Below are 26,597 nucleotides of genomic sequence, written 5' to 3'. Positions count from 1 at the left end.
TAATTGGGTGAACACTATTCTCAGTGGTCACAACTGTACTTTGAAACATGCTTTGCAGGTTATTTGCAGAAAATATTGTTGACTATAACAATATTCTTGGAACACAAGGAATAGTATCTCCTGTTCAACTTGGAAATAAAAGGCCAAGCAAAATTAAGTCTTTTATGTGAGGTGGTGGCAGAGTTAGGTAATTTATCAGGAGAAGTTAATACTAAGAGTTAAATATAGAATTAATCTGTGCTATCCATGCAGATAAAAAATTTTAACATCACTCACTAACATTACTGCATAATAAAAGGTTCTTGCAGAGAATGACCAGGTGAGAAAGGAAGCTGACGACCTTGGACCACGAGCAGAGCTTGATTACTGGAAAAAGAAATTGTCAAAATTCAACTACCTTATGGAGCAGCTGAAGAGTCCAGATGTGAAGGCAGTGCTTGGAGTACTCACTGCTGCTAAATCCAAACTGCTGAAGGTTTTTATTTTACATTATGACAGATGCAGAGACTAAAAATGCTCTTCATACCCTAGTTCTATTGGTGATGTATGTAAGAGTACTGGTGGGGAAAACATTGAAGCATCTTTGGCTTTTGTTTTCTTTGTACTTCTCTATTCCTCAACTTGAGTAGATTAAGTTTAATCTAGTTTAATTTACAGGATTAAATTTAATTAATTAATTAATTTATGAGATTAAGAGTGGAATTCCTCTTTGTCTACAGGCTGGTAACATACTGCATCCCCATGGCTCAACAGAAATAATGAAAAGAAAATTACCCCTCCCCCTATTTTTTTAAACATCTTTTTCATGTTGTAGCAAGCACATGTGCTTGTGGGATCATGGCCCTGAGGTTAGCTCAGTTGGTTAGAGTGTGGAGCTAATAACACCAGGGTTGTGGGTTCAATCGCTGTATGGGCCATTCACTTAAGAGTTGGACTTGATGATCCTTGTGGGTCCCTTTCAACTCAGAATATTCTGTGAAATTTCTGTGAAATAACTTCTTACATTGATATAACAAAGTTAAAGACCCATCACAAACAGAAAAATAAGTAAACAAACCCAAAAATCTTGACTCATCAAAATGAGATGTGAAACAAATACATAGTGATATATTCATCATTCATATATTTTACAGCAGTTTAACTGCACACTACTACTGACAACTTGTTGAGCTGAGTGGCCTAAACTAACTGCATGTTCACAACCAAGTTACTAATGCAAAACATCCTTATCTTGGGTGAATAAGTATAACTCTGGAGTAACAGATCTGTGCTTTCAAATGTGTTTAAAAGCTAATGACACAATACAATGATCTCAAAACATTTTTTTCTGAAATCTGTGGTCTTATTTTTTTTCAACTTTCTATTCTTAGAAATGGCGAGCATTGGATATTCGCATCACAGAGGCAGCAAATGAAGCTAAGGATAATGTGAAGTATCTATATTCTCTGGAAAAATATTATGACCCATTATACAATAGTGACCCTGTAAGTGGAAATTTAAACTCTTAACATAAATGTCTTGAGACAACCAACACGAATGTATACTATAAGATCGTCTTGAAAATGACACAGGGAAAACTTTAAATATGCAACTCCAGTTTCAGATTTTGTGCAGTTACGGGGAAAGTAGCCTAATGGGAATTTCTGGCTATAAGTACTTGTTACTTATACCCCAATATCATTGTAAAGCTTTTGATCTGATGATGAAACTGGATTCTCTGCTACAGGAGAAAGTGAAATCTTTAAAGAAATAAACAAACCTATGAAACCCTGGTTTGCTTTGTGCTCCCAATGTGGGTTTTTACCATGGAGGAAGTGGTGCCAATTTCAGAGATGTTTAGTTTTGAGATGGTGTAGCATTTGGGGTGAAAGCCATGTAGATGTAGATTGTAAACCCTTTCATTAATTGATATTTACTCATTTATATATTTATTTCATTTATTGATATCTTTTATTGATATTTTGAGAACCAGTTTGTCAATAGAGTAAAACTGTCATTGATTTGGAAATTCAGACAGGAGGAAAGAGAGAGATGTCTGTAAAACCTTTGGCCCATTCATGAGCTGAAGACAGGACTGCTAGGCTTTTGAAATGGTGCTTTTCTTTGAAGTATTTAGTAAAAGGTGTTTATCTTGTACACAAGACTTACTGGAAACCACAAAGGGTATGGAGAATTAAAATGAGTGTGGTGGGTTAACCTTGTCTATGCACCATGGACTCTCTGAGTCTTCTTCATTAGGATGGGAATAAGAATACATAAAAAGCTGATGGATTTTTCAAAGACAAGGGCATCACTTACCTATTATAATCATGGGCAAAACAAACTTGACACTAAAATGTCTTTATTGATAGTGAAATACATTTGGGAAGTGACAAAGTCAGTCAGAAATTAAAACCACATTTTCACACCCCTAGGAATCTTCCTCTCACTCCCCCTCTCTCTTCCTCCAAGTGGTGCAGGGGAAAGGGGGGCTGTGGTCAGCCTATAACAGCTTCTGTTTGCTGCTTGTATTCTTCTAAAAGTCTTCTTTCCTATGGTCTAGGTCCTTCCCCCAGGCCGCAGGGAAACACCCGCCCCACAGGGGTCCCTGCTGGAGCCGCAGGGCCATCCCTGCCGGGGTTTCTCCTCCTGCTCTGCCCTCGGGGCTCGCAGGGCTGTTTCTCACCCGGTTCCCCTCCCTCAGCCCTGGCTGCCGGGCAGCGTTTTGCCCTCCCTTGCCCAGGTTTTCCCCGGGGCTCTCGCCCATCCTCCCGCCCGTGGCTGAGGGGCTCAGCCGTGCCCTGCGCTGGGGCCGCTGGAGCCACTGGAGCCGGCGGTGTCTGCCTCCATACAGGGGCACCCCCTGGTTCCAGCCCTGGGGCTCCTACACCCGAAAGAGTGGGCTGTAAGATCAGCTTCTCCCAGGCACTTCACCTATTGTGATATCATTTTATGTTATCTAAGCGCCAGTGCTGTAGGAAAGTTGTTCTTCATAGTTCCTTAATTCAAGTAAGCACCATGAGGCTTAATGCAATTTCTGGGCTCTCTTTACATGCAAACTTACATCAAGTTTAGCAACTGAGCATACAAACATACGTTTTTTGTGAAAAAAGGGTTTTTTTTTTGAAGAGGCCTTTACCTCCATCAAATTTCACTCACTGACCATAATTCTTCCAGCCAAGACCCAAAATTAAATTGTAGAGTTTGGGGAATGAAGTAGGATAGGCAACTCTGATGGAGAGGCCCACGGAGACAGAGGCGGAATGATTCTGAAGACCATGTTTAGAACACTCCTGCATTTGCTAGTTAGGTGTTGAGCTAATGTGTGGCTACAGAGGTACTGAGCAGAGTCTGGACTGTGTGTTCCTTTCCAGGTGTCCATGGTGGATGCTATTCCAGGACTCATAAATACAATTAAATTGATTCAGAGTATCTCTCGGTATTACAACACGTCTGAAAAGATCTCCTCACTGTTTGTGAAGGTAGGTGCTCAGCATGAAAGGAGATCTTCACAGATTGTTTTCTGCATTGTTCCTTGAATGAGAGAGAAAACACAAAGGGACCAAGCAACTGGAGAGGTAACATTTCAGTCACTTTAATGCTGCTTTTTGAATGTATAGAGACTTGGAAATAGTGATAAACTACTTCAAATATAGGACTTATTTTACAACCTGTAATTTGGAGTTATAGGAATTTTTTCAGACTTAAATCTCACCCCTGATGTGAATAGATAGAGTAAATTTTTGTATGAGTTTTTCCTATTATGAACTGGTTTTTTTGTCGACTCAATTATGTTAAATTCATATTGCCCTTAAACCTCTATGTGTTTGCATAAAGAAGAAAATGGAGTTGGAAGGACAACCTATTCTTTAATGTCTGTAGTCTCAGACTTGATTTTACATTTGCTTTCAGAAGAGGCAAAGTCTTATGACTTTGTAGCCCTCAATGCCATTTCAAGTTTGGTACAATGTGTTTAGGTTTAGGATGAGCATAAATAATCAAAAACATTTTGGTGGTGTCACATTCTGGAGGCTAGGTGTTGCAAGGAGGACCGTCTGTCGATGGGGCTGGCATTTGGTATTGCTATTTTTCAGCCTTTAGGCTGGTGGAGTCAGAGGAGTGTGATGAGACTGAGAGAATGGCAAGATCTGCTTTGTCTTGAAATGCTTTTTTTCACCAAGTTAAAACTGCTTTTAGGTGACCAATCAGATGATCACAGCTTGCAAATCCTACATTGCAAACAATGGTACAGCCACTATCTGGAATCAACCTCAGGAGAGAGTTATGGAAAAGCTACAAGCAGCTATTAGACTTAAACAGGTAGGTGGGAAGGGCATATGGAAAACAAAATATAAGGTAATATTTAGGAGGGCCTGAATAGGAAAACTTTTTTTTTATATGAGGAAGCAATATATTAGTGAAGGAAAATGAAGTAACTGAAAGATATCCTTTGCAACTGGAATGTTTATATTAGAGCTAACAGGGAATTTAGTCTGGTGTCTGTTGATGTTCTGGAAACAGAATGTTGATGCTTAGTCTAGCTTAACTATGCCTCTTATAAGAGAGTTGCTTGGATTCTCATGCCTGTGTTTCTCCGGAAAGTTTCTTCTCATACGATGTGGAGGAACATGCAACAGAAATTAAACCAGAGGAAGTTATTGAACTGAATATGTTTCAAAGATGTGTGGACAAGTATGCATTTAGAAAGGGCAGTTTAGTGAACTGAGTAGAATTCAACTGTTCAATTTGTGTGGACTTGTTAGGAAGATAGCGTTTATTTTTTTGAATACACTTCTGTGACCATTTTGGAATTTTCTTTCTTCCCTTTAAAGCATAGTATTATAGGACTAGTCAGTTTGGAAGGGTCTTTTTGAAGCAGGTATCTACTTCAACCTTTGTCTCAAAGCAAAAGCAGGGGCAGCTGTGAGATCAAACTTGGTTGCCCAGTCCCTTATCCAGTCCTGAAGTTTTTCAAGGATAGAGAGACTGCACAGCCTTTCTGGGCAACGTTGCACTGTTTGACTGTCCTTAGGATGAAAGACTTTCCCCTTACATCCGGTCAGAACATCATCTGTTTCTATTTGTGTGCTTTGCCTCTTCACTTCTGTCCATGTGTTACTGTGAAGAAGAGCCTGCCTCTGTCTTTTTGATAACCTCCCTGTACATACCAGGAAACTCACATTAGGCTTTCTCCATTATTATTTTTTGATTCCTTAAGATATGTTGGAAGATTAGAACTTTATCCTAACAACTTCTGAAGCAACAAATCTTGCATACTTCTAGTTCATTTTAGTGTAAACTTGTACGATGTCTTACCATCAGCAATGAGCACTAAATTTATATATTTCTATAAAACTATATCAAATAATTCGGTTGCTGCATTAAAATATGTTGAAAGATTAGCTTTTTTATTTGAGTCTTATCAGTTCCAGAAACTTGCAGAAAATGAATAGAGTAAAACATAAAATTTTCATCAGTAACAACTTAGGAAAGCGTGAACTCTTTGTATTGGTATCTGCAAGTGTGGTTATTCATACATAAATGTGATAAAAATAATGAACATTATATTATAAAGAAAACTACTATTGAAAGAAACCATTTCAAACAAATCTGTTGACTATTTGACTTTGGGAAGAATACAATTTTAACATTTTTGGAGTAAGGTTTGTGCCCAGTTAAGAAAGCAAAATGAAAACTGGAAGCTGCTGTGGAGCAGCATTCTAACTTCAGAAGGGCTTCTGTTTTTGAAAGTGATTTTTCAATCATGATTGCTCAGTAAAACTGCTCAGCACACAATCATTTTCAGTCTCTGAAAACTAAAATCTGTGTTGTCATCTCGGTTATTCAGTAAACACATCAAACCCTGCTATAAAATAGAGTGAACAGAATTTCACACCAGCTAAGGAAGTGTACAAATACATATTTGTGCAGTTCATTCATTTGATGAAATGTGTGATCCTTTAATTTAATGGTATTGCTGGGTTAGTTTTCAGAGACAAATTTTGTTACTGTTTTTATAGTGTTCATGATTGTTTGTTGATGAAACTTCTACTTGCTATCAACTTAAGATAATACCTGTCTGTGTAAATTTTGTTCTAGCTAAGGACAGTGCCTTTTGTTATATGCTTGACATTTTTCTTTTAAATTCTTTGTTTTAAGGAGTATCAAAATTGCTTTCGCAAGATAAAAGAAAATTTGGAACAAAATCCAGCTGAAAGACAGTTTGATTTTAGTGAGATGTATATATTTGGAAAATTTGAAACCTTTCATCGTCGTCTGGTAAAGATAATAGATGTTTTCAACACTATGAAAACCTACTCAGTTCTACAGGAATCTAAGATAGAGGGATTGGAAGAAATGATCACAAAATATGAGGTACACAGTAAATTTTGGATGTCATATCAGTCTAACTTGAACCTTAAAAAAAAATAATTATGAAAATGAGAAATGGTTATCAAGAGAAAAATTTAATCTTAAATTGTGCTAAAATAACTGGGTAATAGCAATTTAGGTATATGATTGCTGGGGAAGTGAACAGACAAGTTGAAAAGGTCCAAGTCAACATGTGAAAGAGGTATGCTAAAATTAAAGTTGATTGAAAGAAGGAATAAGGTGGCGGGACTTTGTAACAGGTAATTGTAGTCATGGTTTCATGCTATGATCAGGAGAAAAAGTGAGAAGTCCAACATTTCGAATGTTGGGCTTGCTGTGACCAGAATTGCAGACTGTCTTCATCTCTTGACCATTATTCTACAGATAGCTGATCAGTGTCTGCCACTGAGGCTGGCTCCATTGCTATGCTGATTGATGCTGCAGTCAGATTTTCCTTGCAGCTTGGGGTTAAAGCAGCCACATTTCTGTGCTGCATAAATACTAACAAATATAACTTCGATTTCTTGAAAGAAGTAATGAAAAGAGAACCAAAACAAATAACACCACCCAAAAAAAACCACAACAAAAAACAAAAAACCCCCAAAAAAACCCACAAAAGAAAAACCCACAAAAACCCACAAAAACTTGGACTCTTAGATTTAATTTGTTCCACTAGGGAAATAGTGAGCTCAATTCCAGCAAAACAGATTATTAAGTTTACTTAAAATCTGTATTCTAGATCTAGATCTAGAGTACAACCATCAGCTTTGTGTTTTATGAGAGAAGAATGATTTAATTCACAAATGGTTATCTGTGTGGGAGAAAGAGAAAGGACTTAGCTGGTATGCTCTGGGAAGCTCTTCGTGTTTAGGCTTTTTTCTTTTGTAATAGTAAAATCCCTTTGCTTGTTAGCGCTACTATGCAGTTTTCTTTTCTGATTTTTTTTTTTTTAAATACAAGTGAGACTTGAACAACAAGGAGCTCTTCTAAGAATATAGATATTATAAACTATGTTCTTTTCCTTCCTTCTTTCTGACATGACTTTCCTTTCTAACAGGTAGAGTCTTCCCTACTTTTACTGAGCCTGAGTTAGCTTACTTTATTGCATATCTTTATTAGTGCAACACCATAATTATTGCACTTATAAATATTAGAATAAATCAGAAGCATTCAATGTGTGTATGTTGTAGATTGCTTTTAGACTGCAGTCTCCTTTCCCCTGTCCTTTACCTTGTTATGACCATGAGTCAATCACTTTACTTTAGTTAAATAACTACAGGGTAAAATAAGAGCATTCCATGGCTTTTCCTGATTCAATTTACTACCTCTTGTAGTCTGGGGTTAGGATTCATTGAATACATCCTTCACAGTAGCCAGTTTTCTGCTTTGTTCTCTTCTATAGTCTTCTGAGAGTTAACCAGGGCAAAGCTGAAAGCACAACTTGGTCCAAGAGTTTTCCACGTGGGTAGGACAGGTGTGGACTTCTTTAAATTTTGCTTCTAAGAGCTGCTCTCTAAAGCTGTGCCACCAGGATTCTCAGCAACTCAGCTTGCTGAGAATTTTCAGATCATGCAATGAAGACACTATTTTGGTAGGCTGGAACACAGGACTCAATTATTTGGGGCATTTGTATTTGAAAAGCTGCCTGTGACCATTAGCCCAGACTGCGCTGCAGTCTGCAACCTCTGTACAGATACACCTCATTATCCATGGCAGCACCCAAACCTAAAGTAAGAAATTTGTGTGAGATCCAGCTACTCTGAAGTCAGTGTCTTATGGGAAGGAGGATAAGGGGAAATTACATATGCTTAGGTGAAAAATGCTACCTAGAACTTTCTGGATAGTATGTATAAAGGGAAGAAAAGTGATCATACTTTTATTTTTAACAGTGCCAAAATTGAGTTACTAAAGTATTTGACACAGACCATACCTAGTTATGTGACTTGAAAATTTTTTGCAATAGGAAATTACTATTTTGCAGTTCTTTATGCTTTACCGCTTAGTCCATATCTAGGATTTGCTTGTCGTTAGAGGAAAAGATGGAATTTTTATTTAAAGCAGTGCAATAAAACTTCAGTTGACTTATAAAATGGTGAAAGTCTGCTTTGCTGAAAATATGCTGAGCTTTGTGGTTGTACTGGGGTGAACTTCTAGGATGTTGAACAGTAGTTAATCATTAGAAATCCTTTAACTGTGTGTACAGCTCAAGGGAGATGCTGATTAAGATGTACTTTCATTTGAGTGGACAGCAGCTGTGTAAGAGAAGCCAGGAATACTAAGTCCTGGGCTGGTGATGTGCTGCATCTTACTGTGACTTTTGAATAATCTGTTTATCGATGAAATCAGTTGTTTTAATGACATGGAAAATAATAATGTGAAAATATTTTCTGTGTTGAACTTTTTAAACTTTTAAATAGAAATCAACATCTGCATGAGAGAACGTTTAATAGGTAAAAACTGTCTTTGATGAAAAGTGAGAATCTGAATTTTCTGTCATTTCTAATTGGTCTCGAATAGAAGTAAATAATACGAATGAAATTCATATAACCATTACAAAAACTTGTTTCCTGCAAATATGTCATTTAAGGGGTTTGCTTATATTGTTCAGCAAATACTGGCAGCTAATAACAAAGGTAAAATGTGAGTGTGAACATCATGTTGTGCTAAATATTTTGGTGTGGTTAAGTCTCTTTGATAAGAAACAGTTTGGTGATAATTTTCTTTTTCTGTGAAACTGTTTAGAGCATTGTTGACAACATGAAGAATAAGCATTACAATTTTTTGGATCAGCGGAAGACTGAATTTGACCAAGACTACGAAGAGTTTTGCAGAGAGATAAATGATCTTCATGTAGGTTTTATGATTCAAATACAAATTTAATTTACTGATGAATCCTTATGAAAACAAAAATATCTTTGTGTGAGTTACCACCAAACAAATTATACAAATTTCAAAGTTGGAAAATTATTCTAATGTATCTCCACTTTAGAGCTTCCATTTATTATCTTTCAGACCAATTTCATGGAATAGACCATTGAGGGCCTCCAACAAAAGGATTTTTCATTACTGTGTGCTAGCAAAAGTAACACGAAAATGGGTGATTCATTGAGTGAATGGAGTATATTACAAATAAGTCAGATAATTAACTTTCCCATAGTTCTGAAATCACAAGCTGGTGGAAGGAAAGGGTAACTGTAGAAAAAAATAAATTAAATGTGTCTTACTTTGACTGCCAAAGAGGTAAGCAAGCATTCTTTGAGGCCTCTCAGCATGGTAAAACATTGAGTACAAAAGCTTTTATTGGTTGCACAGCTACAGAGTGAATGTGGAAAGAAAGTACCTCAAAAGCTGACTGTGTTTTGTCTAATTATAGTGGGAAGAAAGAAAGGGAAAATTAATACTTATTGAGATTAGTTTCACATAAACAAATTAGCTTCTAATACATTGCATAATAAATCCTGTCAAATAATACCTGGCATATTTGATGTGCATGCCTAATGGACTTCTCTGATGTAGAATTATTTGCTCTTCTTCAGGATCAATTAAGGATTTTCATGGACATCACCTTGGAAAGTATTTTGAACACTGAAAGGGCACTGAGTATGCTGCAGAAATTTGAAAGGTACTATGTCCTATCTAGTTTACTAAAACTCTGCATGGCAATGGAAATGAGACATTGAGGATGGTGGGAAGTGAGGGGAGCAGAACAGGAGGCATGTCCTTAAATACAAACAAAACCAACTCAACCTCTTCTCACTCAACTGTTCAGCTCTGTTGAGGGTTGCATTTTCAGTAGTTTGAATGAATAACTGCCATATTTTTTTTGTATTAGAAAATTAGAACTGTAAATGGACTTTAAACTTCATCTTTCAAAATTAGCATCAGTACAGGAATACTTTGTGTCTGTTAGCATATTTGCCTTAGCTCTGTGCTTGAACAGTGACATTAATTTGTTACCACAGTGCAGTTCGGAGAGAGGAAAATGCTTCTATTAAGAAACAGTGAAATTTGTCTTGATAAATTAACATTGTTGCAAAGCAGCCTCGCTCTTTATTCTGTCAGTTCTCTTATTATAATATGTTTAATAGAAGAGACTGCTAGTGGTGAATTGGTTACAGTTTGCTGCACATAATTTCAGCCCAGTGTTTGAAAACAGTGACAAAACAGAAAATGTGTAGGCTTACTTGGAAACTTTTATCATCTGGTCTAAGCCTCGGTTGTTTGGAATCAGGTTGTGACAGCATTTGTTCAAGCTAGAAACTCTGCAGCTAAAGTAGTTATTTTATAAAGCACGCAAGGGAATCTGGAACAACTGTATTTTCTAGCCATGCATTAGAAGATTTCAGAAGGGTTGAAAGAATTTTTTTCATGATTGTTATTTTTCTAATCAGATTACAAATCCCAAATCTTGGCATTGATGAAAAGTATCAGAAAATATTTCAAAAATACGGCCATGACATAGAAACAGTCGGTAAGATCTACAGCAGGCACAAGCGGGACCCTCCACTGGCTCGTAATCTGCCTCCAATAGCTGGTAAGATCTTGTGGGCACGCCACCTGTTCCATAGGATCCAAGAGCCCCTGAAGACTTTCCAAAGGCACCCAGCAGTTCTGCAAACACCAGATGGCAAGCACATAATCCGCAACTACAACAAAGTAGCAAAAGTTCTTATGAAGTTTGAGGTGATTTACCACAGGGAATGGCTTCAGCAGGTAAGCGAGTTGATTTTGATGAGGATATTAAAAAAAAAAATAAAAATCCCCCAAAACCCCAAAGTGTGGTGAAATTTTGTTGTTGGTAGATTAATAACATCCAGCTTTACAGACCAGATTGGATTCCCATCATTTCAGGCCTTAGTGAAACGCTGGGTTACAGCAGTGTGAAGGAATCTTTCGTTAATAGTAGTCAGGTATGCTAAACTTTAGCCTTAGGATGACTCTTAAGTAAGGGATGGAATAACAAAAGGTACTTCATATGAAAGTGTTCCTGTTAAGAAATAGAGCCTGTAGCACCTTCAACTGAATTTAGGAACAACTGAAAGACTTTCATTATAAGTAAGACGTTAGAAAGGAAAATATTTATTATGGAAGTGTGTAATGAACATTCAGTAGTAGGCTTAACTGCCCCTCTGCCATGTTCTTCTGACTCTGATGCAAGATCATCGTGTGTGGGGAGTTTTCTGACACATACTGTGCCTTGATGGAGCTGTCAAATACATTCGCCTTTCATGTTTTGCAAAATGACTATAACATCCAAGGCTTCTCCCCTGAACTGGTGCCTTTCTTTATGAGGTCTGAGTAATCAGTGATCTGATCCTGATCTATGCTAAAAGTAACTGTCTGTTTTTTCCTATAGCAGAATCAAATCACACTTGGCAGCCATATAAATTTGCTAAGCCTAGTGCAACACTATACTCATTAGGTGGGGAAAAAGGTGGGATCACAATTTCAAATTTTGAAGCGTACACACGTGTCTTGTAAATATATGAAAAGTATATTCACTTTAACATCAATTCACTTGTCTACCAGAAAAATGTGACTATTGATCAATAGTCTTGTCTCGAGGCAACGAGAGTGCAGACGGGTGTGGACATGAGTGTCACAGAACACAAGGTGGAGCTCCTGCTCTACTCCTGAACAAAAGAAAAAACGAGAAGGGGAGAAGTGTCCTGTGGGGAACACAGATGGTAGCTCCTCCTATGTTTTATTCTTCTGTACAGTGTAAAATAGTTAAGCTTAGTGGCACTTTCTGATATTTCCAAACATTCTTCCTTCCTTTTGTCTGTTTGCTACTGGATGGTTATTACCTTGTTTATCTAGGTTTTTTTGTTTGGGTTTTGTTTGTTTGGTGGTTTGTTGTTGCTGTTGGTTTTTTTTTTTTTTTTTTTTTTTTTTTTTTTTTAACAGCATAAGATTTAAGGCCATTATTTTTGCGTTGTAGCAAATGATGTTCAACTTGGACATACTAAAATAATACAATACCTGGAAGTGTGAAATTTACTACAGTTCTTCCGCAGTGTAAGATTTGTGCCTTCACAAATCTTCACCCTTATTTCCATTACCAGTTTTTGCTACCTTAATGATGAAAATTGCCTGAGGAAAAAAGACATAAATGGGAGAGGAAGAGCTGATAGTGGGAATAATGGGTCTGAAGTCCAAAGAAGAGTGCAGTAAGATTTTCTGTTGAACTTTACAGAAAAAAATTGAGCTTCTATCCAAGGGAGTTGTGCTTTTTTTTCTGAGATTAGTGGGTAGAGCACAAAAACTTCACTGACAAAACATGGTTACATGATTTTTTGAAAAATTCTGTGTAGAATATCTTGATAATACATGATACTGCTGAAATAAGCAGCATAGTCAACTATAGTTTAGGCATTGAAAGGCAGTCCAAATTTTCTGTGTTCCATAAAAAAAGAAAAAAGTACACTGAAAGATATCAATGGGTTTTGAAACTACTGCCTAAAACCAAGCTCCATCTCATTGTAATGCGATACATGAAATTTGAGGAGTGAATAAAGAACAGTAAACTTACGTTGGCAAAAGGATAGTAGGAAAATAGGAATAGCAGCAAAGTTTTTAGTGTAGTTTTAGTGTAGATTTCCCTGCCTAAGGCAGGACTTCTTCCTGCTATCAGCTAAATTTTTCATATGTGATGGTCTAATCATGTAGAGAACAAATGGTATTCTAACCTATCTATTAAATAAGACAGTTAAACTGATTGCGTCATTAGGCTTTCCTTTTAAGGATTAAAAAAAAACCCCTATAATAAACATTAATTGTTGCCTTTTAAAAGATTTGCCTAGAGGTTGGATATAATTAGGAGTACCATTAAAATTGGAGTGTGGTATATCTGTTAGGTATTGGAAAGCAAGTGAAAGGAGAAATGGGGATAAGTTTATTCGAAAGAGATGTGATGAAGTTATCCAAGAACACTTCAGTTCATTAAGAAGGTTGAGAGCAACCTCATTGTAGAATGTGTAATAAGTTTTAAGGAGATGAGAGTTTAGATTTAAGATGGCTGAAGAAAGAAAGTCTCTGTCTCTGATTTGATTTTGAACAATGGAATGCAGCTTATGATATCCAAGAACAAATGGAAAAATATCTGTTAGATAAAGATCAGTTCTGTTGTTAAGCATTTGGGTACATATAGCTTGTGTTAATAAGTTTTAGTTGTGGATTCAAAGCATATCAATCTTTATTGTCAGCAATACTTGATTTTAGTATCTTCCAAAGTGATATTTGTGTCCAAACCAAAGTATTTTGTTGTAGTGGCTTCTCTGATCAGAAACGATGACTTTGTTTCCTGCAGATTGAATTAACTAAAAGAGGACTTCAGGCAACTCTCTTGGTAAAAGCTCCAGAAACAGGAGAATTACTTGTGAATTTTGACCCTCAAATATTAACTTTAATCAGAGAAACAGATTGCATGGTTCACATGTGCCTTGAAATACCACCATTTGCAAGTGTTATTCAACATCAGAGAGACTGGTATAAGAAGATTGTTAACAATTTGCACGTGGGTCTATTTTAGTTATTTTTATATATTTGTAGCATGCATTAAAATGTCTAGATTTTATACATATGGAAGAGGAAAAATGAAGATCAACTATTATCCACTAAGGAAACATTGGAAAACCTATTTTTTTTAAAATTTTTTATTTGTGTGACTGTCCTGAGGTCCTTTAAAAAAGAATTTCTGGGCTTCATGCTTTTTGTGAAGTCACTTCTCAGATGCATGTGTTTAGGGAAGCTCTGCAGAGCTTGGGAAGAGATGAGGGTGGGGAGGAAAGGAACCTTAAATGATGCCTCATGCTGTTGCTTGCTTTCTCAATGGTAAGCAATTTGTCTCTCATCCAATAGTGAAGTCAACACTGGACAAACTTTATTTTGAGAGGATAGTTGGGAGGGAGGAACAGGTGGTGTGCCTTTAAAAAGTGTAAAACATCCAGCAAGTAGCAACTTTGTTCCAGCACCAGTGTTTTACACAGATGTCTGTGGAATAGTTTCAAAAAGAGAAGCCAAAACTTCCCTTTCTCTCATGTTTTAAATCCTTTGGATCATTTTATTTGCTTATGAACAGAAAGTTCTTGATGACTCAAGATGGGGATTCAAAGATAGGTGTCCAGAGAACTATTGCTTTAAAGGATTACTTGATTCTGAAATGAGAATAAAATGATAATAAGTCATAAGGTTGTTGCAAAATGTGAAACCAGATCAGGTTTGAGATGCATTAGAAAGCAAACACTATATTCAAGTTCTGGTAAGGCTAGTCTTATTAGAACTTCCTAAAGGTTCACTTAGGTGTATTTTTTTACTTGAGCTTTTTCTCTTCTGTAACACCTATTTAGAGAGTGAAATTTGCAACCTTTTTCTGTCTCATGGTTTAAGCCCAGTGGGCAGCCAAGCATCACACAGGTGCTCTGTTACTTCCCTCAGAGGGATGGGGGAGACAATCTGAAGGTTAAAAGAGAAAACATGTGAATTGAGATAAAGACAATTTAATAGGGAAGGCAAAAGCTGCATGCACAAGGAAAGCAAAATAAGGAATTAATTTACTACTTCCCATCGACAGACTGGTGTTTAACCATCTTCGGGAAGGTGATATCACAGCTACTTGGAAAAGCAAACACCATAGCTCTGAATGTCCCTCTCCCTCCTTCTTTCCCCGGCCTTTATTTTTAAGCATTATGCTGCAGGTATGAGATATCCCTTTAGTCAGCTGGGGTCAGCTGCCCTGGCTGTGTTCCTTTCCAGTTTCTTGTATGTCCCCAGTCACCAGCAGGGTAGTGTGAGAATCAGAAAAGGCCTCAATGCTGTACAAACACCATTTAGCAGTAGCCAAAACATCGGTGTGTTATGAACACTGTTTTGGTGACAAATCTAAAACATGCCATCATGTGAGCCACTGTGACAGAAATTAACTCCATCTCAAACAAAGCCAGTGCAATCAATCTATAAAGATTGATATTCATGCAAAGTAATACTTGCATTAATATAAAGAGCAACAAAGAGTAAACTTCTGCCAGAAAATAATGAAAACCTTTCCCAAACAACTAATTATAATTTCCTAAGAATTTCAGTAATGTACATCCTGGTGAATTGTCTCAGTTTAAGTTCTCACAAATATGTGTATGTGAAGAGATTCAAATCAGTGTATATTAACTAATGTTTTTGTTCTCTGTTTATTTCAGGTGATGCTGGCAGAATACAAAAGAATTAAAATGAAAATACAACACCCTATTGAACAACTGATGGTTCCTCGATTAGCAAATGTAGATGATGCTATCCAGCCAGGTCTAATGTTACTGACCTGGACATCCTTGAATATTGAGAAATACATTAATACAGTTTTTTACAAGCTGGGTAGGTTATTTTCAGCTGTCCTGTACTTCACGAAACCTCTGTTTTATAACACCATCTTCTTTTTGTCTCACATGTTTCTCAAATTTTTACCAACATGAATGGGATGGCAGTTAGGATTATACAAAGCATAAAGTAGTGTGCAAAAATCTTATGTATTCTGAATTCAAGGAATTATAGCTACTTTTTAAAAGAGCTCCTAGGTTTCAGACTTTTCCTACTCTTTTTGTTTCTATAATGTACAAAACAACTTCTCATGGAATAATACCTCAACTCAGTTGGCACTTGCTCAACAGCATTTCATATTAATATTTTTTTTTTTTAACATCAGTCTCTCTAAAATCAATGCGCACTTGGACAGGAGCTTTAGGAAACAAGGGACCTTGTAGTCTTTTTGAAAGATTTATCACAAGTTGGCACTGGGATGTGTATTATTTCTTGAGATACTAGATTCCTTTTGCTTCAGCATAATTACTACATCAGATTTTCCTTTTGAAATTATGTAAACAGTTAGAGCAGGAATTTTCTTTAGTTGAAATGACAAATTAAAATGCATTTTGGATGCTAACCTGATGTTATGCTCAATTTAATTTTGAATAATACAAGTACTTTGAGTCTGGAACAGGCACCTTGCTGCTTTTTCAGTTTCAGCATTGAGAACAGATTGCTGTTAAACAGTGAAAATTCTAGTGATTGCTTTCTCTTAACTGTTGTTTGGCTTCTAATGTTTGTTTGAAGCATAGAGATTTTACTTGCCAAAAGTTTCTGTTGCTAGTAGGTTCTCCAAGTGATAACTAGTTCAAACTATAGGACAAGATGGAATATTCTTGGCCTTAAATTAAAAGTTAATGTCTTTGTATTTGAAATACATATACTTTAAAATTATTCTAATATATATTTTTATAATAAAATAAATGTATATTAAATAATATATAATTATACAATATATTATATTTATATACTATTGTAGTTATCTTTAGCATATAGATAGCATATGCTAGGTAAGCATATGGTACACAAAAAAATATGATTTCTGTGGTGAAACTTACCATAAAAGTTTAGATGTTTGAAGTAAACTGGTTAAGTTGTGGAATTTGTATACAGTTGAGTATGGTAGTTTATTGAAATAAAAATTTAAACAGGACTCTGCAAAGACTATATTTTCAAACTTTTAAGCTTGCCTTGAATCTTCTGTTTGCTTCAAAAGCTGGGCTGGAGTTACTGCTTGATCGAGTGAATGACTTGGTTGAATTTCGTATTGATGCTGTCCTTCAAGAAATGAATAGTGTGCCACTCTGTAAGTTACCAGAAGAGGAACCACTGAGCTGTGAGGAATTTCTCCAAAAGACTAAGGTTATTAGAAAAAAATTTCATAAAGAAGAGTTTGATTACTTTGAATTATGAGATAAAAAATGTTGAATACAGAATTAATGAAGTGTGCATGGGATGTGCATGGAAATCACTGCTTGCTTGGCTTGGACCTTAAAAAGGAACAAAAATACAAAGGAGGTCAGAACTGAGATGTTCTTTTCTGAGCTTATTAATGTCCAGCCAAGTACTGTATGATATTTCTTTTATGCTTTGATGTCACTTAGAATGTTTTACCTCTGTGATAGTATCTTTTTTGTCATTGTTCTTTGTTAGTGCCTTTAAATAAGGCACTGATGTCTGAGGAGAGTAGATACTATGGAAATGATTGTGTCCTAAGTATCCTTGTTAATCTCAAGCTATCCTGAGTTGGTAATAGTGTGTGTAAAATATACACAGAAGTACCTGGGTGAAGGTGTTCTGGGAAGAGCCTCTTCCTTCACCCCATCAAAATACTTTTATGTTGAGGAAAATTAATTGTAAGCATGTAAATTGTTAGTTAGAAAGTTGATTAAGGTCATAATAATATTAAATGTCAGAATTATTTTATGAGGCAATAGTAAAATATTCTGGCATTTTAGGTTATAATGTCTAATGTGTTTTCTCCTGAAATAAACTTTGCTTTGGAAAAGATTGTAGAAAGTCATGTAGGGAAACCCCATCCATGATCTCTTATAGCACTAAATAGTACAAACGAAAGTTTTGCTTTTCTTAGTGTATTTCACTATTTAGTCTTTTCTCTTTTGGCCCCTCTAACAGTTCACCTTGTTGTTAAATACAAAGTAAAATTTATAATAATATTAAATGAAATGAATGGTTGGTTGTAAACCCCATAATCCATGGTTGTTTTTGTTGATCCTGCTACTGCCTTCCTGATTGGGCAGGTACTAAAATGTATATTCACTAGTGTAAAAACATGTGACACTGAGCACAAAAACTTCTTTGCACTCTATGATAACTTGAAAACTTGAACTGCTACATGGCAATTACAACACCACAACAGCCAATTGATTTGAGCTAGCCGAGTAAGTGATATATGAACTCCAGGTACGGGTACAATGAAAATAGTAACAGCATTTTTAAGTTTATTGTAGTTTTTAATTAGAAGGGACTAGAAATAAGTTCTGTCACCTAAGATGTGTCTTTAAGTTTATAAAGAAATTGCTGCAACAAAAATAGCTATCCAGTGGAAAAATCCCAGACTACTTTGCTTAGTGGTTACTGTGATATTACAAATCAGATCTGCCTTCTCCCTCGACTAGACAGAATAATTAGTAAGGTCAAAGATTATGTCATAAAATTTGGAAATGACTGAAACTTGTCAATGGCTCAATTTTTCCAATTATTGATTTTTAATTAAACAATGGTAGTCAGATTTGGTTAAGCTGAAAGAAATATAAGATAGCAAAGAAGAAAAAAATTAAATGGCTGTTATGGTTAAAAATTATAGTTAACTGAAGCATACTTGATCAATTTTACCATAAGTATTAAAGAAAAAAGATGGACAATACTGCAAAAGATTTCTGAATTTTATTAAATCTCATTCTTTGATTCCTTCTCTCTTTACTTACTAATTTTCTTGTTTATTCTAATATTAAATAGAACTTTTATAGGTTTTATCTCCTGTCTAGATGTAAATGAGAACTATGATTGGCTAATACTCATTATGGCACAGCCAATTAATGTAAAATAGCAATGATTAAAAGAAATGTTAAATCTTCTGTGTCTACATTGGAAAGTTAAGAAAACTAAGAAATGCTTTCGGAAGCCCTTTAGTGGAACTAGGCTTTATAAACATTGATTCAAGATATTAACTATGGATGAATCGTGATTTAAGAAACAAGCCAAAGCAATTTTGAAAGACGTTTGTGATGTCTTGTTTGGCACAACACAGAATCCAACACTACACAGTTTGGAACAAACCAATTTAAAAATAGTGTTGTATATTGATCTGGTTTCTCACAAATCTTAAACCTTGACATTTGTGTTAATAAAGGCTGCTATGACTGTGAAATTGACATGAGAACTGTGAAGATAAGAGCATATCCTTGTTTTGGTTTGATAACAGGAGCTCTGTGTAAAAGGTGCTCAGACTTTACATTTAAAAAGCTCACTGGTGGAAGCCGCTGCTAATGATCTCATTAACATGTTACTTGACACTGAGGTACAGGTCAGTAAAGAAGATGAGAAGTCAGTTGTACCCAGTGGTGAAAAAAGGCTCAAAAATACAGGTAAGAAGATTGTATTGAAGCTGGGTGCTTATGTTTCTTTTTCACGATGATAAGTATGTGAAGGGGGATATTGTAGCTTAGCTGCCGGAAGTAGTGAAGAGTATCTAATGTCTAATGACTTTTCTTTGAATTTGCCTGAGAAACGCATCGTATAACAATCATTTATTATCTGAAAAATAGGTTAATATTATTAATCTAACTTACATGTTGAAATGTTAAAGCCATAGGAGCAGCTATTTACAGGCCTTGGTTAATTGCTACCCTTCCTAGAGAGAGAGTATAAGAAATAGTGTCTGAATTTTGGTGAGTCATGCCAGTTTGTACTGAGTAGAGAAGGTGGATAGGAGTAAAAGGACTGTTACATTGAGGTACAGATTACAAATGCATAATTCTGCACTTCTTTAAAATAATTTTGGACCCCTGTGGAGGTGTTACTGTATTGTGTTTTCAAATCCCTTAAGTCAATTTCACTAACTAGATTTATGATGTTTTGGCAACAGAAGAGGAAAGAGGATCAAAAAGCTTGAATTTCTCCCAAAATTCCAGTGAGATATTGGCTGGCCTGTCTCCTACAGCCAAGAGGAAGAGGATGGATTTCGAAAAGTTAGAGGAAGAAGCCAATGAACTGCTGTCTTACTTCAATAATCGTAATGTTGATGCCCTTTTGAAAGTAATTCGAAACACTCTGGAGACCCTACGCAAGCGCATCCATGCATCTTCCATGACCAACTTCCTAGGTGTCCATATTGCAGTACATTGTTTTCCTAGGCTATACAAAGAAATATGCAAATTTAATATCCTGTAGTTGTATAAAAGAGTCACAAGTGTAAAAGAGGGGAAAACAAAGGGAGTTTGATTAAGCTTTCTTGTTAAATTGATGTAATTGTATATTTCCCAAATAATTTTTTTCCCTGTGACAGTAGGAATGTGTCATTACAATGCTGTATTATACAATGCTCTGACTGCACTGTTCTTAGTCAATGATCTTATCATTGACTGTACTGTTCTGAAGCTGGATATTTTATTTGGAGCGGGACTTGATAAGTGCTTGACATTGTCTTTACATAAAACTGTATAAAAAAACCCCCAATAGATAAGGAGGTGTGTTCTCCTTCTCTTACAAATTGCCTTCTGATATTTCTATACATAGTGGTGGAACACTCATTTGAGGTGTTTTATTGTTACATTCCTTTAAGAAACAAAAATAAAGGCAATTGTGTTTGGTTTCTATAGCATATAAAACATACAGTATTATGAGGTTCTAAGGAGGTTTTGTGCACAATGTAATATTCTAACTGGGATTACAAGCCAGATAACAAAATTGTCTGCTAAACAGAGTTTAGCTGCACAGAACAAGTTGAAGAGAAGCTTCATGGAGATAAATAGATTGGCACTTAGTTTTTTTGTGCTGCTGTAGAGTTTAGCCATACATCTTATAAGTTTCTCAGGAATCTTGTTTCCCTTAAGAAATTACACTCAACACTGGGAGATATGTAAATATTGTTTTATATCAATATAATTGTTTTGTATAATACAATTATGTCAAGACATCAATAGGTTGATGTCTTGAAAAAAATATGAACAACCTTTTTTGTTTTGTTTTTGTCTTCTATTTTTGTCTTTCATTTAGAAAATCACAGTGCTTCTAAGCAGAGAAAAGGTGCTCATCCTATGATTAGGACTAGTATTAACTTATCTATCCCTAATATCATCATGACACCCTCTTTGGATGAGGTACAGCAGACGCTTAATAAAGCTGTAAATAGTATTGTGAAAGTAATGAAAGGAGTTGGACAGTGGAGTAAGGAGAGAAGATCCAAGGTTTGTGTCTTTAACAGCCTTACTTAAAACTAATGTTTCAAAAGTACTGCAAATGGAAAATAAATATTATTTCTTCCTCAGAAGAAAATGTTAGAGAGAAAAGTTGCTGTGTTGCAGTGTGAGAGCAGAGACAGCGACTCTGATGAGGAGATGAAAGAGACTGGAAAAAAACCCATCCATGGTAATGATAAACTCTGACATTAATAAATTTGAGTGTTAGGTAAATGGGATTTATAGAGAACGTGTTGAAGGATAGTAATTACAAAATACATCAAAACCAGTGTACTTCATAGATTTTAAACTACTTTATAGATTTTAAACTGCCTCAGAGAAGAAATCATGTTTACCACTTTTCCTTGTGTGGCTTTGAGTAAGGGGATTTTTTTCTGTTTCTTGGAGAGTTGTACTGCTTTGCGTACCTGTGGCAGGTGGAAGGGTGTTAGGGTGCCAGCATGGGCAGCATAGAAAACAATTGTAGTCACTATTGCTACACAAAAGATCTTTCATCATTTGCTGGTGTGGTTTGTAACTTGGCATGTTCAAATAGCATCTTAAAACTTGTATTGAAATTCCTTTAAGAAGGGTAAATTAAACTTACACAAAACCTGCTAATGAATAGAAATGTCTGTATAAATTGCAACCTTGGCAGAGAGAGGATTGTGTAGAGGATTGAATAGACTAGAATTTCTGAAAGGATTTTATCTTAATCTGTTTTATGATCAGACATTGAATAAAGTTATTGAAGGCATTAGTTCAGGGAAATTTAAGACAGTGTCTTTGGTTGCTGGGTTTCTCTTCTCTGAAATGGTTTAAAATGAAGCCAAATTAATTGTTCTACATTGTAGTTGTGGTACTTTAAAAATACATTTGAGTCTTTTAAGTCAGCACTCTCTTATACACTTAAAAAGTAGGACAGTAATACTTGAATTTTTTAAGAAATTAAATTAGTCTTTCAAAACTAAGACTAAGAATTTCTCTTGCATGAGATGAAATAAGAAATGATGGTAAACTCAAACTTGTTGATATTTGCTAACTGATGGACCTTCCTTTTATCTTTCTTTCTGGGGACTGACTATGATCATCTTATCAGAGTTAATGTTAATTTGCATTTCAGATTGTCAGTTGTGGGATATTTCAGAAAATAAAAAATACTTATGGATTTACTCAATGCAAATTTTAGGTGAAGTATACAGGATAAACCTTGTAGAGGCATGAGAGGAAAATAAAGATTATATTTAAAAGATTGGAGTGGAATTTGTTCCATATTTGACAGGGTACCTAGATGAAGCAATTTTCCTAAAGTGGAGAGGTTTATGAATTTGTGGCAATTAAACTTGACTTCCTAGACTTCTAGTTGCCTTTTTGATTAATAAGAACAGCTAACTTTTCAAATGCATGTTTATTGAAAAATATGTAATTAATTTTTGTTTGTAGGAATTTACTTGACCTAAACAGTATGTCTGTCTTAACGCTGCTTTTGTATTTGAATCTACTTTTTTAGATAGTGTATCAGACGCAGCATCACTCAGTTTGTCTGATGCGGTGCAAAGCCAAAACTACTTCAAGAGTGTTTCAGAGAACAAAGAAATTATTAAATTAGTATCTCTACTCAGTAGTGCTATCAGTTCTACAAAAAGGGTAAGCCAATTGAGATGTTAATACAACTATCCAAGGGATAATAATGTATTACTTTTAATTACTTCTACCTTGGGCAATAAGGGTGGGCATTTAAAGTGCTGATTAAACACAAGAATGAAAAAGCGTAGCATGGTGGATGGAAGATGTGGCTGAAAATTTGCAAATACACTTTAAAGGTGTAACATGCGTGAAGTTTACTCTGTTTAAAAATTTGTGAGGTTTTGAATATTTTATAAATTGAAACATCATAAAAAAATCTAGACGTAGTTGTGTTGTGTGGATTTAATAGACAACTGATAATAATAAAAGTGTGTTAAATACAGTTTTGTTCGAATAGAAATTCTAGTGAAACCAGCAAGATTTCTGACCCATTATGAAGAGCTTATGAGGTTTTTGGAAGAAAACTGACTTTCAGCTTGGCATTTGTAAAGTGCTGCATAGGGTTTGCTAGTGGAGGTTAGGATTTAACTTAAGGGATATTCATTGTTTATTTGTCTTGTTCTTATTCTATGCAATCCTTATTAAACTGTAGGTATTGAACTAATATTTGTTTAGGGAACTGCATCAGCTTCTTGCAAGGGTGGTCCAACCTTTTAAGAGTCTTGCCAGGTAAAAAATTTTTGACTCAAGCCATTGTGACTTCGGTGGTACTAAGCACAACTAGCACAGTGACATACAGGCTTATGCTGAAGACTAAGGAGACGTTGATAATGGTGGATAGTTATCTTGGTATTTTGATACTCAATATTTCGTAATTTGAAACTTTTATCAGTGAACCAGGTTTAAATATCTAAAAGCACTATATTTACGATAAATCATAATGTGAATTATCTCTTGTACCAGTCATCTCTCATTTACTTGTTTATTAGCTGCAGTGATGATGATTTACCTTTTTCTGATGTTTTTCTGAACTCCTGAGAACTAGAAAAATAATTCTCTTGCACATCCTTAAATGATATTCAAATCAAAGAGACATGAATGGAGTATAAAAATTAATGTAAAAAAAATTTGTCTCATAACTTCATGATTTGAGAATGAATTGTTCTTGTTATGTTGGACCCTGGAGCTCAGGTTACAGTTGCTAGTCCAATAAATGGTAGGGAAGGACAAGTGTACCGTATCCTAGTCTTTAAGGAGTGTTTTACTTCAGATAGATTCCTAAGATTTTATTGACTGAAGAATCATTTAATTGGAAAAATGCTTAAACTGATCTGACAAGTTGAGTGTAATCAGCATGGCTTGTGATCCCTAATGGAACTTAGTTTAGCATAAATTTACCAGCAACCTTCTATTTAGTGAGATGATTCAACCTGCTCCACTATGGAGTTCTTGATGTATTCTAATGAGCAGCTGCTAAGAAATTATATATATCCTATACATGTGATACTGAGAATCTTTCTTTGAACTTCTAATGTCTTTCAGGAGGTTCTTACAGCTTTGGAGAGTTTTAGTTGTTACCACCATATATGGCAGAGGGACAAGGAGGAAACCATTGATAAATTAATTATGGGAAACCCATTGCTAACTGAATTTGAATCCGAAATTCTGCATTTCCAATACTTGGACCTAAAAATCAATTCAGAGCCTGAATACATCTGTGTGGGAGCTATTGCAATGTACACAGGTGAAGTTCAACTTTTCACTTATTTCTAGAGATGTATACTTTCTATCTTTCAGTAGGAAGGAGAGATGTGGCTTAGTTTTGGATGGATGAACTAGGTTAAAATGGGAAGGAGAAAGAGAGAGAAGGGCTGTTTGCTGTTTTGGCTACAAATGCATGCAAACAAAACACTAACTTAAGGATATCTATGAGACTCAGCTGGAGTTTCTTCCCCCACCGGCATGCTTCTGCTCACTTTATGGGGTGGATTGTAGATGTTTTCCTATCCTTCTGTCACTGATTCCCAGGGGTACATATTTGGTGGGAGTAAGATGATAAGTTGTTTTTCTCCTTACCTGGCTGCATGCAATAAGACAGCTGGAATCCCTTCTATTTAACAGTTACTTGGTTCCACTGATGCTGCAGATAAAACTTAAAAAAGCTAAGTGATTGATGGACCATTTGGTTTCATTAAGTGTCAGATCAAACTTGTTTCTTCAGCTTCCATAATCAAGCTCTTACTTTTCCCCATGTTATTTTTTTAAAGATTAATTTTTGAAAATATTTTAGACATAAATGAGAATATTAATCAATTTGTTAGTGATGTATAGAACAGAAATTTGTATAATGACATATGAACAAGATGACAAGTATGGAGTCCAACCATATCTTTCCAGTAGGTACATCCTAAAAAACATCTACAGTATCTAGTATCTCTTCATCATTCAATGTTTTTAGCTGCTCTTTCAGTAGAAAAGATGACAAATTCTGAGAGGATTAGGAGGAAATAATCTTGAATTGCAAGCAATCATATCAACCACTCAAAGGTGTCCATATGATTTCATCTTCTTGTACATGAAGGTTAGACTGAAAAAATGGAACTGGCACCAAAGAGAACACACGATCTGAAAAAGATAAAAAGTACATCTTAAAAAATATCTACAATATCTAATATCTATTAATTGTTCAATGTTTGTAGCTGATCTGAAGCTAGCACTGAGATCAGAAACCAAGGCCTGGATGACTTTGTTGGGGTACCATTGTAATAAGAAGTACCGAACCGAGATGGAAGCAATTTTGACTTTTATAGAGGAAACTGGCAAGAAGTTAAATCGCAACATCACGGACCTGGATGATATCAGAATAGCCATGTCAGCTTTAAAAGAGATCAGAGAACTACAGATCTCCATAGAGTCTCAAGTTGGGCCCATTGAGGTAGCTGGTGGGAATGTAACGTGTATGGGTACTCTTCCAACAGAACAGTTATTTTCTGGGTCAAAGCTTAACAGAGCATTTTGAAAATGTATGGTTTAATATGTGTTGAATGTTGGGTGACAGACCTGTTGTGTTCCTGTAAATCTTTTTGTGCAATTTCTGGTTTGAACAAATGTAAACTTGCAGAGGTGAGTGGTGGTTCAGTGAACAGTGCAGAAATTGAGTGATGTAGGTAAGAGGAAGATGAGAATATAGATATTTAATGCAAGAAAGCTTTTCATACTTTGTAGAAGAAGCCTGTGTATGAAAAGGAATGAGTTTCATAATTTATTTTATTTTTTGCTTAACCTACAGAGGAGGAAAATCTGTATGCTAGGAAGGCTATATGAGAATGTGCGAGAGTGATTACTTGAGTCAACTGTATCATAGGTTGAAATAAACATAAGCAACTGACTTCATTAAAGAAGTGAAAATTATAGAATACATTTATTGAACATTTGAGAAATGGCAGAATTAAAACCAGATGGTAACTGTTTCTCTGCCTTCCTGACCAGAGTATGTATTTGAGAAGGTGGTAGTGTGGCAAAATGCACCACTGATGAGTTGTTCAGTAGAATTCTTTTTTCCTATGACATGTTCATGATTCCTGATTGCCCATAATTTTATTGTAAGCTTCCAGTTCTGCAATCAGGAGCCTCAAGTCCCTAGGCACAAGAAGCCATACTACAGGTTTTTGAAAGGGAATTTGATGTATTTTGCACATAATGGCACGGAGGACAGATAGTTACATTTCTATTGTTGCAATTTAACTGCAGTTTGATCAAACTGGAAAACATAAATGGAAATAATTCCACTTCATACTAAATTTTTCAAAACTGTTATGCCACAGATTCATTGCTTCCCTACCCCATGCTAATTTATAGTAAGTCAATTTCAGTTATATTTTTGTGAAACTTGACAAAGGGTTTCAATATGTGGAGTGTTCATGGGTTGGTGGTGCAAGAGGAAATCAA

At 35.6% G+C, this 26,597-nt stretch overlaps 1 protein-coding gene across 1 annotated transcript in view; it reads left to right on the top strand.

Moving 5' to 3' along the window:
* The window catches only part of DNAH5 (dynein axonemal heavy chain 5), a 113,135-nt gene that overhangs the window by 10,955 nt on the left and 75,583 nt on the right, over positions 1–26,597 (top strand). The window contains exons 7-24 of the mRNA XM_050311536.1: positions 299–475; positions 1,371–1,484; positions 3,354–3,461; positions 4,177–4,299; positions 6,139–6,354; positions 9,094–9,201; positions 9,888–9,973; positions 10,743–11,064; positions 13,661–13,867; positions 15,543–15,714; positions 16,919–17,064; positions 19,148–19,310; positions 19,811–20,047; positions 20,941–21,131; positions 21,213–21,312; positions 22,633–22,769; positions 24,192–24,393; positions 25,349–25,584. Of these exons, the coding sequence (XP_050167493.1) occupies positions 299–475; positions 1,371–1,484; positions 3,354–3,461; positions 4,177–4,299; positions 6,139–6,354; positions 9,094–9,201; positions 9,888–9,973; positions 10,743–11,064; positions 13,661–13,867; positions 15,543–15,714; positions 16,919–17,064; positions 19,148–19,310; positions 19,811–20,047; positions 20,941–21,131; positions 21,213–21,312; positions 22,633–22,769; positions 24,192–24,393; positions 25,349–25,584 (3,045 nt within the window). The remainder of the gene's footprint in view (positions 1–298; positions 476–1,370; positions 1,485–3,353; positions 3,462–4,176; positions 4,300–6,138; positions 6,355–9,093; positions 9,202–9,887; positions 9,974–10,742; positions 11,065–13,660; positions 13,868–15,542; positions 15,715–16,918; positions 17,065–19,147; positions 19,311–19,810; positions 20,048–20,940; positions 21,132–21,212; positions 21,313–22,632; positions 22,770–24,191; positions 24,394–25,348; positions 25,585–26,597) is intronic.

Source organism: Myiozetetes cayanensis, unplaced genomic scaffold (genome assembly GCF_022539395.1).
Source record: "Myiozetetes cayanensis isolate MyiCay16 unplaced genomic scaffold, myiCay2020 scf1, whole genome shotgun sequence".
NCBI classification, from domain to species: Eukaryota; Metazoa; Chordata; class Aves; order Passeriformes; family Tyrannidae; genus Myiozetetes; species Myiozetetes cayanensis.
The sequence above is the reverse complement of the archived record's forward strand: the minus strand, read 5'-3'. Positions and strand labels throughout refer to the sequence as shown.